The sequence below is a fragment of the Budorcas taxicolor genome, chromosome 11 (assembly GCF_023091745.1).
Source record: "Budorcas taxicolor isolate Tak-1 chromosome 11, Takin1.1, whole genome shotgun sequence".
In the NCBI taxonomy this organism is placed as follows: domain Eukaryota; kingdom Metazoa; phylum Chordata; class Mammalia; order Artiodactyla; family Bovidae; genus Budorcas; species Budorcas taxicolor.
In genome coordinates this window covers 156916939-156932736 of record NC_068920.1, presented here as the reverse complement: position 1 = coordinate 156932736, position 15798 = coordinate 156916939, and the positions used below count along the sequence as shown (strand labels likewise).

At 47.2% G+C, this 15798-nt stretch overlaps 1 protein-coding gene across 3 annotated transcripts in view; it reads right to left on the bottom strand.

Annotated features, from left to right (window-relative positions):
* Positions 1-15798, bottom strand: part of RALGPS1 (Ral GEF with PH domain and SH3 binding motif 1) — a 300327-nt gene that overhangs the window by 257094 nt on the left and 27435 nt on the right. For all 3 annotated transcript variants that reach the window (XM_052647831.1, XM_052647832.1, XM_052647833.1), the window contains exons 3-4: positions 9755-9876; positions 6552-6659 (exon numbers count right to left, since the gene is read on the bottom strand). In XM_052647831.1, coding sequence (XP_052503791.1) covers positions 6552-6659; positions 9755-9811 — 165 coding nt within the window. In that variant the 5' untranslated portion in view covers positions 9812-9876. The remainder of the gene's footprint in view (positions 1-6551; positions 6660-9754; positions 9877-15798) is intronic.

Sequence of the window (15798 nt, the reverse complement as noted above, 5' to 3'; positions counted from 1 at the left end):
CCCCAGTACGTACTTCTGCTTTCTTTTAGACTGAAGCTGATGCTCTGCAGGGCTTGTTGACACCGGCGGCATATCCCCAAGCTACTGGTATTTGAGATTTGATAGGGATAACTTAACACCCAGTTTTATTGTAAATACTGCTCACGGGTTTCAGGGTTTGCTATCTAGCTGTTACGGATATTTTTATGTGGTGATTCAGGGAGAATAAACAACTACGCTGCTGCCACTGCCATCTTCCCAGAATCACTCAAGTGATTTCTTTTACTGGACTCCTGGGTCTGGCTTTTTTCTTTCTTTCATATTATTAGACAGGAAACTAAAATACCAGGTGGTCTGGTTCAGTTCCAACACCTGGCAACTCCAATGCTTCCCCAAAGACCAAAGACTCCAGGGGACCTGGCTTCACATCTAAGCTGAGGACATACTGGCCCTGGCAGGAGCAGCCAATTTTTAACACTGAGCTCTCAGAGCACTCGCTGCCCTTCCCTTCAGTCTTCCCAGCTTGGGGCAGGCGGAGCAACACTCTAGGGCTGAGACTAGAAAACCGGGCCGTGGTCTTGCTGAGGGGTCCTGCTGGACAATGCTGTTCTAGGCATGGCCTGTGCCCAGTCACTCAGCTGTGTTCAACTCTTTGCAGCCCTGCGGCCCCATGCATCCACCGGGCTCCTCTTGTCTGTGGAATTTTCCAGGCAAGAATACTGGAGTGGTTGCCACTTCCTCCTCCAGGAGATCCTTTCAACCCAGGGATCGAACCTGAGTCTCCTGAGTCTCTTGCATTGACAGGTGGATTCTTTACCACTAGCACCACCTGTGAAGCCCCAGGTACAGCCTAATTCTCTGCTATTCCATGTGGCGAAGAACTGCAAAGGGATTTTTTGCTGTTGTTTGGCTGTGCTGCACGGCTTGCCTAATGTCAGTTCCCCAACTGGGAGACTGAACCTGGGCCACAGCAGTGACAGCCCAGAAGCCTAACCACTAGGCCCCAGGCAACTCCCAAGCAAAGGGATTTTTAAACTTCATGGTTACTTCATCCTTTTCACAAAGCAAGGGAAAAAAAAGTCAAAACTGTAACAAGCAAATAAAAGTTAATAGATTACAGAAGCTACGCCATCAGCCAGCAAGGTCCATGACGTCTTCTAGAGGAGACGGAGGAACCACAGCTTGAGGCCTGAGAGGACAGACTAGCACTGCCCTGCCCAATACAGTGGTCACTGGCCACACGTGGCTACTGAGCATCTGAAGTGTCGCCAGCATTCCAACCTCAGAAGACACATTGAGCTTGGAGGATTTAATGTGAAAAAATAATGTAAAGTACCTCAATAATTTCATGTTGCTTACGGATTGAAGTGACATTTTTAGACATACTAAGTTAAAGGAGTTGCCTGGTGCCTAGTGGTTAGGCTTCTGGGCCGTCACTGCTGTGGCCCAGGTTCAGTCTCCCTGTTGGGGAACTGACATTAGGAAAACAACAGAATGGGAAAGACTAGAGATCTCTTCAAGAAAATTAGAGATACCAAGGGAACATTTCATGCAAAGATGGGCTCGATAAAGGACAGAAATGGTCTGGACCTAACAGAAGCAGAAGATATTAAGAACAGGTGGCAAGAATACACGGAAGAACTGTACAAAAAAGATCTTCACGACCCAGATAATCATGATGATGTGATCACTCATCTAGAGCCAGACATCTTGGAATGTGAAGTCAAGTGGGCCTTAGAAAGCATCACTATGAACAAAGCTAGTGGAGGTGATGGAATTCCAGTGGAGCTGTTTCAAATCCTGAAAGATGATGCTGTGAAAGTACTGCACTCAATATGCCAGCAAGTTTGGAAAACTCAGCAGTGGCCACAGGACTGGAAAAGGTCAGTTTTCATTCCAATCCCAAAGAAAGACAATGCAAAAGAATGCTCCAACTACCACACAATTGCACTCATCTCACATGCTAGTAAAGTAATGCTCAAAATTCTCCAAGCCAGACTTGAGCAATACGTGAACCATGAACTCCCTGATGTTCAAGCTGGTTTTAAAAGAGGCAGAGGAACCAGAGATCAAATTGCCAACATCCGCTGGATCATGGAAAAAGCTAGAGAGTTCCAGAAAAACATCTATTTCTGCTTTCTTGACTATGCCAAAGCCTTTGACTGTGTGGATCACAATCAACTGTGGAAAATTCTGAAAGAGATGGGAATACCAGACCATCTGACCTGCCTCTTGAGAAATCTGTATGCAGGTCAGGAAGCAGCAGTTAGAAGTGGACATGGAACAACAGGCCGGTTCCAAATAGGAAAAGGAGTACGTCAAGGCTGTATATTGTCACCCTGCTTATTTAACTTCTATGCAGAGTACATCATGAGAAATGCTGGACTGGAAGAAACACAAGCTGGAATCAAGATTGCTGGGAGAAATATCAATCACCTCAGATATGCAGATGACACCACCCTTATGGCAGAAAGTGAAGAGGAACTAAAAAGACTCTTGATGAAAGTGAAAGAGGAGAGTGAAAAAGTTGGCCTAAAGCTCCACATTCAGAAAATGAAGATCATGGCGTCTGGTCCCATCACTTCATGGGAAATAGATGGGGAAACAGTGGAAACAGTGTCAGACTTTATTTTTGGGGGCTCCAAAATCACTGCAGATGGTGACTGCAGCCATGAAATTAAAAGACGCTTACTCCTTGGAAGAAAAGTTATGACCAGCCTAGATAGTATACTCAAAAGCAGAGACATTACTTTGCCGACTAAGGTCCGCCTAGTCAAGGCTATGGTTTTTCCTGTGGTCATGCATGGATGTGAGAGTTGGACTGTGAAGAAGGCTGAGTGCCAAAGAATTGATGCGTTTGAACTGTGGTGTTGGAGAAGACTCTTGAGAGTCCCTTGGACTGCAAGGAGATCCAACCAGTCCATTCTGAAGGAGATCAGCCCTGGGATTTCTTTGGAAGGAATCTAAAGCTGAAGCTCCAGTACTTTGGCCACCTCATGCGAAGAGTTGATTCATTGGAAAAGACTCTGATGCTGGGGGGGATTGGGGTCAGGAGGAGAAGGGGACAACCGAGGATGAGATGGCTGGATGGCATCACGGACTCGATGGACGTGAGTCTGAGTGAACTCTGGGAGTTGGTGATGGACAGGGAGGCCTGGCATGCTGCGATTCATGGGGTCACAAACAGTCGGACACGACTGAGTGACGGAACTAAGTTAAATAAGCTCCAGTACTTTGTCCACCTCATGCGAAGAGTTGACTCATTGGAAAAGACTCTGATACTGGGAGGGATTGGGGGCAGGAGGAGAAGGGGACGACCGAGGATGAGATGGCTGGATGGCATCACGGACTCGATGGACGTGAGTCTGAGTGAACTCCGGGAGATGGTGATGGACAGGGAGGCCTGGCGTGCTGCAATTCATGGGGTCGCAAAGAGTCGGACACGACTGAGCGACTGAACTGAACTGAACTGAAGTTAAATAAAAAATATTTTTTAAACAATTTCACCTTTTTAATATGGCTATTAAAATTTTTTTTAATTGCATATGTGACTCAGACTATATTTCTGCTGGTCTAAGAAATCAAAGGCCTTCCTAGGTGATGCCAGTGGTAAAGAATCTGCCTGCCAATGCAGGAGATGCAAGAGTCTCGGGTTCAATCCCTGGGTCAGGAAGATCCCCAGGAGGCGGAAATGGTAACCCACTCTAGTATTCTTGTCTGGAAAATTCCATGGACAGAGGAGCCTGGCCGGCTACAGTCCATGGGGCTACAAAGAGTCTAACACAACTGAGCTACTGAGCGCACACCCAGGATGCCAGAAGTCCTGATTTTAAAGCCCAGACGGACAGTGCCACTTACTGTTCATGTGAAGGGGTGACTTTCCTCTCTGCGTATTCACCTGCTCACCAATATTCAGGGAATAATAAATAGACCTAATTTGCAAGCTTTTTGTGAAAAGTAAGTTAGATTAATGCATGTAAACATTTAGTACAAGACCTAGACAAAGGAAGTGTTCCAAAGTGGAAGCTGCCCTTGTTATCATCACCTAGCATCAGGTGAAAAGATGAAGGTTTCAGACCTGGCTCTGCCCACATCTGGTTCTTTGATACAGGTTTAAAAAAAAAAAAAAAAAAAACCTCTTAGATCCTCTATTCCTTTCTTAGAAAGTCAGGAGCTAATAATCTACCTTACTGAGTTGTTCTAAGGACTGAATTCATCTCATCAACATGTATTTACTGAGCACCTACTATGAGTGAGGCACCGTTCTGGGCAATGGGGAGAGAGCAGTGAAGAAGTCAGATAAAGTTCCTGTCCTTCGGGAGGTGGCATTCTAGCAGAGAAGGGCCATGTGAAACACTATTACAGAATGTAATGTCTGGAGAGATATGAAGGAAACAGCAGGGTCAGGGCAGAGCTGTAGAGATGCTACCTTAGTGGGTAAAATGCCTCTTCCAGGACTGACATCTTAAGAGAGATGGTGAGACATGTGGGAAAGTGCCATTAGGACAGAAGGAAGAAGCAGCACCGGGCCCCGGGGCAGGGGGATGTCGGGTAAGCCTGGGGAAGAAAGAGGCAGCCGGTGTTCAGCTGGACAGCAAGGAGGGACACGAGAGGAGGCTCGGCCAGACCCTGGGGCACTGGGGGCCTTGAGAGGAAGGCGAGGTCTCCTAGTACAAGGGGACCTCTAGAGAGTTTCACACAGGTTTTAAAAGGATCCCTCAGACACACTGAGAGAGGTGACCCATGTGTGGGGCTCAGCGTGGGGCTTACCTTGTTGCAACAAGGTAAACATAGGAACAAGTGATGGCAGAGCAAAGAGATGAGGAACACTTGGCTCCACAGGCCCCCAGACGGCACAACACCTGTTAGAGCAAGGGGCCCTGGGATAAGCGGGCATGGTCAGAAACACTGGTGGTTCCCCAGAGAACTGCAGCCCAAGTCAGCACTTTGCAATCGGGTCACCCCAGAGCCAGTGTCCTCCGTCGACCCTCACAGTGCAAAAGGCAGACAGCAGATCACAGCTCAACAAGGAGCCTGGTCTGCTCCTCCAACACGAAGCCCCACGGCCACACCCACAGCAACACACTGGCTAGTGGGAAAGCGATTCTGAAACGTGTGTAATTACAAAATCCATTCAAATGATATTGTCTATCATTGTAGAGAACAGTCATTGTGAAAATATAGAAAGTACAAATAGAAAGAAATTAAATTCCAATCTTCTAGACTCTTACAACCAGAAACCACAGTCAGTAATATGCTTGGCTATATAGATATTCAGATACTTGTGACTATGTAAACATCAAATATTTTCTTATGCAAATATAAATATTTATGTGTGGTGCATGCTTTTTTAAAAACAGTACTATTCTCTAAATTGTGCAGTAACCTGCTCCTTTCACTTTTGTTGTTCAGTCACTCAGTCATGTCCGACTCTTTGCGACCCCATGGACTGCAGCACGTCAGGCTTCCTCGTCCTTCACTATCTCCCAGAATTTTCTCAAACTCATGTCCATTGAGGTGGTGATGCCATCCAACCATCTCATCCCCTGTAGTCCCCTTCTCCTCCTGCCTTCAATCTTGCCCAGCAACAGGATCTTTTCCAATGAGTCAGCTCTTCGCATCAGGTGACCAAAGCATGGGAGCTTCAGCTTCAGCATCAGTCCTTCCCACGAATATTCAGGGTTGATTTCCTTTAGGAAAGATTTGACTGGCTAGCCAGGGTTTGACTGGCTCCTTTCACTTACTATTCATATGTATTGTATAAGCCTTCCAAGGTGGTTAAATTTTGACAGACAGTGCTGTTTTTTTTTTTTACTCTTTCAAAGCCATTTATTATTTTGCTTTTATATAACTGTATAAAATATGTATCATACATTTCTTCCTTATTTCTTTTTCTAATTTTGATCTTCATACCAAGGCAACAAGTATTCAAATTAATTCTTTATACAGATAGGTATAGACAGATAGGTGTATATAGATAGGAATATATATGTAGGTTTTTCTACAGATAGAAAAACAAAGGTTCTTCTGCTCAAACAATTTTTCCAAATCAGGTATTAAAATATATCTTCTGAAAATATTTATAGGTTTTTTTCATTTTCAAAAATTTTTACTGAAATAGTTTACAATGCTGTGCTAGTTTCAGATGTCCAACGAAATGATTCAGTCGCACACACACACACATTCATTTTTTACGCTCTCTTCCATTACAGGTTAGTCTGAGATACTGAGCACAGTTCTGTGTGTCCTTCCTGATGGCCTATTTTCTATCTAGTGTATGCTCAGTTGTGTCCAGCTCTTTGCAACCCCATGGACTGCAGCCCGCCAGGCTCCTCTGTCTCTGGAATTTTCCTTAATTTCTCCCTCCCCCCAGATAGCATCCTTTTTTAATGCTCCATGGGGTTCATAAAGTATTCATAAAGAATACTTTATTCAGCAATCCCCTATTGGTGAATATATGGGTTGTTTCCAATTTGAGCGAACACCTGTGAGCGGCCATCACCACCCCCACCCGCCACCCCCCAAGCTTCCTGTGGTGGTGCCCAGCCCCCCACACCTGTTCGGACACTCACGGCAAACTCCTCGGGAGTCACTTTCAGGACATCGAAGACAACGGCGTCGTAGCTCTTGCTGGCATAGTCGCAGCTCTGGCCCTCCAGAGAGTCTGAGCTGCTGCTGCCCTGCGGAGGACAGGGAAAGACGGGGCCACCTGAGCAGTCTGGCTGACCCCACCATCACTGACGCCCAAACCTCAGAAGTGAGACTGGCAGGACCGTACAGTGATAAGAGCTTCTGTTGTTTAGTGCTTCACTCTGTTCCAGGCACTGTGTTAAGCACTTCATGGGCATAATCTAACTTAATTCTCATGACAACTCGCTGATGATGCACTATTATTAGTCCCCTTCTACAGATAAGGAAGCAGAGGGCATGCCACTTGCCCAACATATCTCAGCCAGGAAACGGAAGAGCCAGAATGCAAGCCCAGTTGTGTGTCTCCCTTAGTCTCTATACCCCAGCTGCTTCTGGCTGCCTGTGGGGTGACGGCTGAAAAGATACAGCCCACCCTTCACACCTTAGGAGGCCTGAGGAATCATCTGTTTTGTTACGTGTTTTTAAACATCACCTGGTTTCACCTTTTTTTTTTTTCTACTTGAAGTTCATTGCAGGAAATTATACAAAATGTCAAATTGGCTCTCAAGGCTTGTTTCACATAGGGGCCACTTGGAATTCAAAGCCTGTTAGCTGATGAGGTGAGAGGTAACTGGCTGGCTCTGGAGATGGCATGAAAGTTATATTTAGTAGAGCCCCTTGTTAAGAAGAACACTGTGAGGCCGGCATGTAAAGGAATGGTCTTCAGTTAAAGAGCAAGTTAAACTCCCCAGATGTGGCCAGTTTCATGAAACCCAACACTGCGGGGATCCCAGAACGTTGAACGTACCTTCCGTTCAATTTTACTTAATTTCATCAAATTCTACTTTGGGGAACCAGTCGAGCTTACCACCCCAAAATTGTGCCCTGTTCATAAACGGTTTTATTCGTCTCAACCCGTGAAGAGGGATTTTGTGGTTTCCATTAACCTCAACATCTTGGACTGAGATTTAGAGAATATGCTTTTATTAATTCCCCTTTATTTCACTCTTTCCAAAATGGCTATATCTGGAAAAACTTTGCAACCTTACTGGAAACTAGAGGGTTTTTAGGCCAGGGAGGGAAACCAATAGTCAACAACTGAAAATGTGAGGTTAAAAGGAGGAGCTGAAACTTAAACCTGTAGACTTCAATAGTCCTGTGTCATTTAAAGGCTTACAAACGAGTCTACCATACCAAACTCTCTGAGATGATCTTAAGATGCTCTGAGCTCTGAAATCAGACAGGCCTGCTTAGAATGCCAGCTCCAAGCAAGCTGCCGTCTGACCTCTTCAGTTCGCTGTGCCTCAGGGACCATCCATAAAAGGGTACCTACTCCCCAGGGCTTTGGCACTTGTATAAAATGCAGCTTACAAAGCAGCTGGCAGGATCCCCTCCCTGGGTGACAGTGTTTCAAGGGACCTGGGAGTGGAGGGTGAGGGGATGGCTATTGCGATGGGACATTCTCCCCTGAGAAGAATGTGTCCTGAACTTCTGAAAAGTAATCAAGACTAATTCTGAATGCTTCTGGAACTGGCCGTCTATTCGATCGCTCAGTCTCACGAACTCCGAGCTGGCGGCTACCGATAAATCTCTTTGCACGCCCACGATCCCCTCCCACGGAGCAGCCTGGAGCAGCTGGTGCAGCTGACTTTCTTCCAGGGAATGTCGTGTCATCATGGTTGGCACCAGTGGCTCCAGAGTCACAGGGGCCTAGCTGTCAATCCCCGCCAGCTGTGTGATCTGAAGTCAGTTCATTCACCACTCCTTGCCTCAGTTTCCTCACCTACTGACTGGGGGTGAAACAACAGCCCGTGCCTGCTGGGGTTACTGTGAGGATTAAACGAGATCGTGCCTGTGGAATGCACCAAAAAAGTGCCCGGTATATAGTAAGCACTAAATCGTGGGTGTGTATCTGCATAAATATGTCACTCTGTCACCAAAATGTATTGAGCACTTCAATAAGATATGTATTCATTCATAGGTTCATTTGACACATATTATTGAGCACTCACCACTTTCTGGATACCCATGTATGTGCATATTTGTATAGATACATATATACGTACACATATACAGCATATATATGCGTGGTTGCACTTATATGTGTATGGATTCATATGTATAAACAGAGACTAGAAAAGAAAGAAGTTTTACTCTAGACGGAATGTAAACTGTAAATGGAAATAGAAGTCTGATTCCTCCAGTTACCAAACAGAGTCCATTCCTGGAATTTCAGGTTTTATAACTTTCCTGTAACACCCCACTGCACCTGCCCCAAACACACACACTCACACAAGGGGCCTTATTAATCACAAGCTGCCCCAGGTTCATTCAGTGGTGCTGGTGGCGGCGGTGGTGGTGGTGATGCCATAACTTTATTGGCGCCATCTGGGAATTTTAACAGGGACCCATGAGTCTGCTTTCAGAACCACAGATCAAACTAAGGAATTTTTTTAAAGGGTGATAAGCAATGGATTAACCCCTGTGATTTCTAGCTGATTGCACAGGCTCATTTCAAAAGCCCAACTCGACTGGGAGGGCCTAATGAGCGCAGAACTCAGAGCTCCCCTCTTGCCCATCTGTCACAGGAGCCCGGTGTTACACATCTGACATGGCGGACTCCCTGAGCCTCAGATGACACCCAGCCCTCTGCCCGCCTCCGGTCCATTATGGAACTTGAAAACCAAACTCCCAAACCCCCATGGCAGGGGCCGGAGCCCAGGCCACTCTCGACCACCAGCCCTTACGGCCGTTTCCTCCTGAGCAAGGTAAACAGGAGTGCAGGGCCAGCTGGAAACCCTTCTGTCTGACTTCATCCCGGAATGTGCAACTTACTTATAATCAGCCACAGCTTGGCTGGGGAAGGTCTGATCCCTTCTTGCCACCAAAATGGAATGTGGCACTTGCTACGACTGGACGGGGCAGGTATTTGCTTTTCTTTGAAAAGAACGACTTCAGAAAACACCCTGCTCCTCAGGGCTGACTGCCTCCCAAATCTCACATCTGGCGTGGCCTCGGGAAGGCTAAGAATGGTGGCATTCACGGAGCCCTGCAGCCCCCGGGCCTCGACTCAGGGCCTGGGTCAGATGCAAGGGCCCCTCCCCACAGCTCCCTCCCTGCCGACCCCGTCCTCCCAGCGCTGTACCTGTGGAGTGGCGGAGGTGACCAACACGCTAGCCATCAGACCATTCCTCTTGTACATAGTCTCCGGGCCACAGGGAGCTTCAGGGCAGCCTCTGTCGGTGACATAACCTGTCTGGAGAAGTCCTGCAAGGCAAAGGCGCTCATAAAAACCAGCCTTCAAATCCAACCTAATCCCACCCTGGGAGAGAGCTGTGCTGGACTCGAGCAGGTGACCCCAGAGGATACCCTCAAAGAAAGATTACAAGCTGTGGCCTTTGGGCTAAATACGGCCCACAAATGTGGTCTGTTAGGCTTGTGCAGGTTTTAGGAAATTTTTTCAAATTAATCACCAATATTTAAAATTGAAAGGTTTCACATAGAATTCTGGGTTTCTGACTTTCCTGGTGGCACTGGGTCCACTTTCTTGCGTGATGGCCATCAGCTGGACTGAGCAGCGCTGCTCCTCGTGCTGAAGGGCTTCCTAGGGGCCTTCCAGACTCCCCTTGGCCTGGGTGGCCACTTGGGAGCCTGCCTGGCCCTCCTAGGTGCCAGGGTTTGTGACCTCTGTTTCAGCCTACAGTCTTCTAAAGGACCAACCCGCCTTACACACCTCAAGGAATTCAACTGATGAAATAACGAACTAATCAAGGGATAAAATCTTAATATACTGGAGACTTTATTTTCATACTTTTTATTAAACGTTGGACTATATCATGAAAATGTTTTCAACAAATCATTTTAAGTATACAGATCAGTGTTTCTTACAGGTGAAATGCTAAAATAAGCTGCCTATAATAGCTAGGGAATATATTTTTAAGTTTTTTGGAATATTAAAAATTAACAACACAAAAAATGTTTAATTTATGAAACAAATATGTTCACATAAATTTGGGAGGGCTCTAGAAAGTATCGATATTTGAGAAAAGATCTGGTTAACTTACATTACATACACTGTTTTATCCTTTCTTAGCATTAGGTGCCTCGTACTTTAAATCGGTGACAAACCATGACAAATTTTTAAAGGGGAAGCATTACTGTAAAATGGAAGAATTATGTAGTCCTAAAGGCTGTATGGCTGTACATTTAATTGATAATGTTCTACTTATTTAGACTTTTGAAGACACAGCCTCTCTTCAATTAAACATTTTTATAACGGAATGGTGTAAACTGAAGTGATAAAGACTGTTATTAAAATAAAATGCTTAGACAAGAAGACAGGGGATGAAGACAAACTGAATCCACCAGGCTCCCTATGTAGCAGAGTGTTTCATCAGTAACACCACGAATACTGGCTGAGACTCGCAGAAGCCTCACCACGGGCCACGCGCTTTACCTCCAGTGCCTCCTCTAACCCTCACGACATCCTCGGGTGGGTCTTGCTGCTACCCCCACGTTCCATGTGGGGAATCTGAAACCCAGAGAGGTTAAGTAACCTGTGCCCTGCCGTCCCACTAAACCATCATCATTCAGGACCCGGCTCAAATGTCCAGCATCATTTCCCCTGGTTATCTCACCTGAGCCACTCAAACCAGAACCACTGTTCATCTGCCAATGAGCGCATGCCCCTAGTAGGGCAGTTATCACACCACCAAACATCAGAGCACTGTAACCACCACCAGCTTTTTTACCAGGCGAGAGCCCAGGACATAATGGGGGCAGGAAAGGAGAAGGCAAAGGGGCCGCCTGGAAGCCAACTGCAATTATCAGGCAGGTGACAAGGGGCCTCTGCGCTGAGGTGGCGGCAGTGATGTCCAAGACAAGCACACAGGCTGAGAGGCAGTAAGGACAGAAACACAACAGACACTGATGGGGGGAGGAGAGAACCAGCTGAGGATGCACGACTTCTGGCTTGAGGTACCAGGGGATGCCGTGCGCCTCATCGAGAAAAGGAACAGAGGCGGTGTGGCAGGTTTGTGGGGAAAGATGGTGAATCTGATTTAGGACATGCTGAATCTGTGCTGCCCATGAGAAAACCCATTCTGGGGAGCACAGTCAAACCCAGAAGTCTCTGGGAAAGATGGGCTGAGGGTAGATCAGAAAGAGGAAAGTACCAGCCCAATCTGGACTGCCTGTTATCCTCCCAGAGCCCTCAGCCCATCACAGAGCCCTGTGCCACCAGGAAACAAGTCAACAATCAAAAAAGGAGGTCAGTGCAACCTGGGCTCTGTCCCGATACGTCCCCAAACCACTCCATCTTCTTCAACCATCTCCTCAACCACAGTCAATGGGCCTCCTCCCTGCCCTCCTTTATCCCAAAGCACTCAAAAGAACTAAGCTGAGCTATAAATGACACCTGAGGCTCAACTGGGGAAAGCTGAGTATGGACAATGGATGACACTGAACTGCTACTCACTTTGTTTGGAGCGATAACAATATGGAGGGTAAGGAGCAGAAGGGCTTTATCCTTAAGTGATGCACCTGACAATTTAGAGGCGAAGTGAATTTGCAACATACTTTCAAATGTATCTGTAAAATACATGTTAATGTTAACAACTGCCATTCACCAACAGTTCTTTGTATCAGTCTCTCAATTTTCCTGAACGCTTGATAATTTTCATACTAAAAAAGAAAAAAGAAAGAAAAGATTGATCAGGTAAGTTGTTCCTCAAAGTTCAGTTCGGTTCAGTTACTCAGTTGTGTCAACTCTGCGACCCCATGGACTGCAGCATGCCAGGGTTCCCTGTCCATCACCAACTCCTGGAGTTTACTCAAACTCATGTCCATTGAGTCAGTGATGCCATCAAACCATCTCATCCTCTGCTGTCCCCTTCTCCTCTAGCCTTCAATCTTTCCCAGCATCAGGGTCTTTTTAAATGAGTCAGTTCTTCGCATCAGGTGGCCAAAGTATTGGAGTTTCAGCTTCAGCATCAGTCCTTCCAATGAACACTCAGGACTGATCTCCTTTAGGATGGACTGGTTTGATCTCCTTGCTGTCCAAGGGACTCTCAAGAGTCTTCTCCAACACCACAGTTTAAAAGCATCAATTCTTCAGCGCTCAGCTTTCTTTATAGTCCAACTCTCACATCCATACATGACTACTGGAAAAACCATAGCTTTGACTAGACGGACCTTTGTTGGCCTCAAAGTTAGGGTTAGGACAATTTCATGCCAAGCCACTGACACCCAACCCTGAAAACACACAGGGGCTCATCCTCACCAGGGAAGATGGGCACCATCCATTTACCCGTCCATCCATTCATTCACTGAGCTCCTACTCTGTGTTCACCTTGTTCTAGCCAGGAGTTCCTACCATTTTTTGTACCTTGGACCCCTTTGGCCATCTGATGAAGCCTATGGGCCCCTTCTCACAGAGACATTTTTAAATGAATAAAGTAAAATTACACAGGAAACCAATTATACACATGACTATGCATGAAGCAAATTATATTAAAATTCAGTTATTATTTTCAAAGCAATTTATAATGTAGGAATATATGTATTTCTTCAGGTAAGGTTTTATATATATCATTGTATTAAATAGCAAGATCTATTGTGGGTCTAATAACAACCATAATTTCAAAGTAGTGATGAGCATAAATATTCTGAGGTGAAAGTGAAGTGAAAGTCGCTCAGTCATGTCCGATTCTTTGTGATCCCATGGACTACATGTCCACGGAATTCTCCAGGCCAGAATACTGGAGTGGGTAGCCTTTCCCTTCTCCAGGGGATCTTCCCAACCCAGGGATCAAACCAGGGTTTCCTGCATTGCAGGCGGATTCTTTACCAACTGAGCTATCAGGGAAGCCCAGTTTCCTGAGCTTCTGAGGTGCGTGCCCACAATTACTACGTGGTATGGAAGTAGCTCCCTGGTGGCTCAGAGGTTAAAGCATCTGCCTCCAATGTGGGAGACCGGGGTTCGATCCCTGGGTTGGGAAGATCCCCTGGAGAAGGAAATGGTAACCCACTCTAGTATTCTTGCCTGGAGAATCCCATGGACGGAGAAGCCTGGTAGGCTACAGTCCATGGGGTCGCAAAGAGTCGGACATGACTGGGCGACTTCACTTCACTTCATGGAAGTAGCTACGATTTTATTGGTGACAAAGTCCCAGGTACTATAAATATGACTGTGATTTATTATCTATGTTAATAACTGAGGGAGATGCTAACCTTCAGTTAAAAGTCAGGGAAAATAAAAATGTCATTTTTTCCCATCCAAATTCAAGGAAAGCTGGTCAAGAACCCTGTTCCAGATGCAGGGAACACAAAGTGAACAGGTCCTGCTCCCTGAGAACTCAAATCCCAGCGCAGGAGTCAGAGACCACATGTGGACCTAGAAGGTAACTGAGATCTTGAGAGTCTTCAAGGAATAAAATAGAGTGGAAGATGGTATTTGCCAGGGTGGTCAAGGAAGGACTCTGAAGATGCAGCATTTGAGCTGGAGTCCTAGGAAGGAATCAGCCATGAAAACCAGTCGGAGTGTTCTTCACAGAGGCCACAGCGAGTGCAAAGCCCGTGAGATGCACAGGAGCTCAGCAGGTTTGTGATGCAGAAAGAGCCGCAGCTGGGGGTCAGTCAGTGGAGGCAGTGGAGAGGCTGGGCCCTGCAGGCCATGGTGGGAGGTTTGGGTTTTACCTGGAGGCCTGGGAATGGTCTCTGACCAGGCGACTGACAAGATCCGATCTCACGGTTTTGGAAGATCATAGTGGCTACTGTGCAGAAAACTGGCTGGGGAAAAAAAAATAATAACTGGCTGGGAAGCCAGAGATATGGGCAGTGAAACCCAGTTGGGGGTAAGAGATGGGACTGCTCGGACTGCTGGCCCCAGGGAAAACAGCTGGATCCGGGAGGGGTTCTGGACATGAGACGGAGAAGACCTGCTGATGGGCTGCACGTGAGGGGAGAGGAAAAGAGAGGAATCAAGAACGAATGACTTCTACCTCTGGAGCCCTTATGAACAGATAGATGGTGGCCCAAGAACCACCTGGTGCTCAGAAGTCCATCCATTTGTTGGCTCAACACCCCCACCACCGAGACCTGGAGGACCAATTCTGGGGATCAGAGTTGAAGATGGCGCCCCCCTGCCCTCCAGGGTCCTGCAGGGTAGTGGGGGGAGAAAACCAGCAGGGAGCTACTCTCAGGACAGCTGGTGTAACAGACCACAGGTTCACCTTGGGGGTTTAAGATACCACTGAGAAGAGCAATTGCGCTGGTCTTAAATGGATGAGCGGGCGTGTTTTCAGACAAGGGTGGGCCATGGGCACTCTGAGCATGTGCAGAAGCCCAGAGGTGTGAAACAACACCAAGACGCCAGAGTGCCAGGAGCACAGGGGGCAGGTTCCCCTCCCTCACCTGACCCCAGCCCCTGCCCATCCTAGACTAACCCGGGGATAATAAGCCAGGCAGGGGTCCCCACGGAGTCAGCTTTAACAGATGGACCCAAGATTACAGCCACAGGAAGAGCATCTTGCCTCCTGGTCACTCCCTCAATCCTTCCATAAACTTGGTGATCCTTTCCCTAAGCCCTGTGCAGGGGAGTCAGACCAGCCCCCAAGGAGCTCACTGCAGTCTGACTGCTGTCATCCTGACAATCTATTAGAGATTTACTTTGTTTCAGGCGTTGGCTAAGGGTTTATATGCATTAAAAAAAAAATCTTATGAATGAGAAAACAGTTTCAGAGAAACTACGCTGTGACCTGGGGATACGTTCTCACACAGCTGCCTGCCTGCGCCCCCTGCTGGACACGGAGGCAGTCTGGCATCAAGGGAAGGGCCGCTGCTGCTGCTACTAAGTCGCTTCAGTGGTGTCCGACTCTGTGCGACCCCATAGACGGCAGCCCACCAGACTCCCCTGTCCCTGGGATTCTCCAGGCAAGCAAGAACACTGGAGTGGGTTGCCATTTCCTTCTCCAATGCATGAAAGTGAAAGTGAAGTCACTCAGTCGTGTCCGATTCCTAGCGACCCCGTGGACTGCAGCCCACCAGGCTCCTCCGTCCATGGGATTTTCTAGGCAAGAGTGCTAGAGTGGGGAGCCATCGCCTTCTCCAAGGGAAAGGCACCACCCTGCTAAGTCTGGCCAGGCTGACCTGTGCCAGACAAGCCCAATCTCCCCACCCTCCCTGTACCTC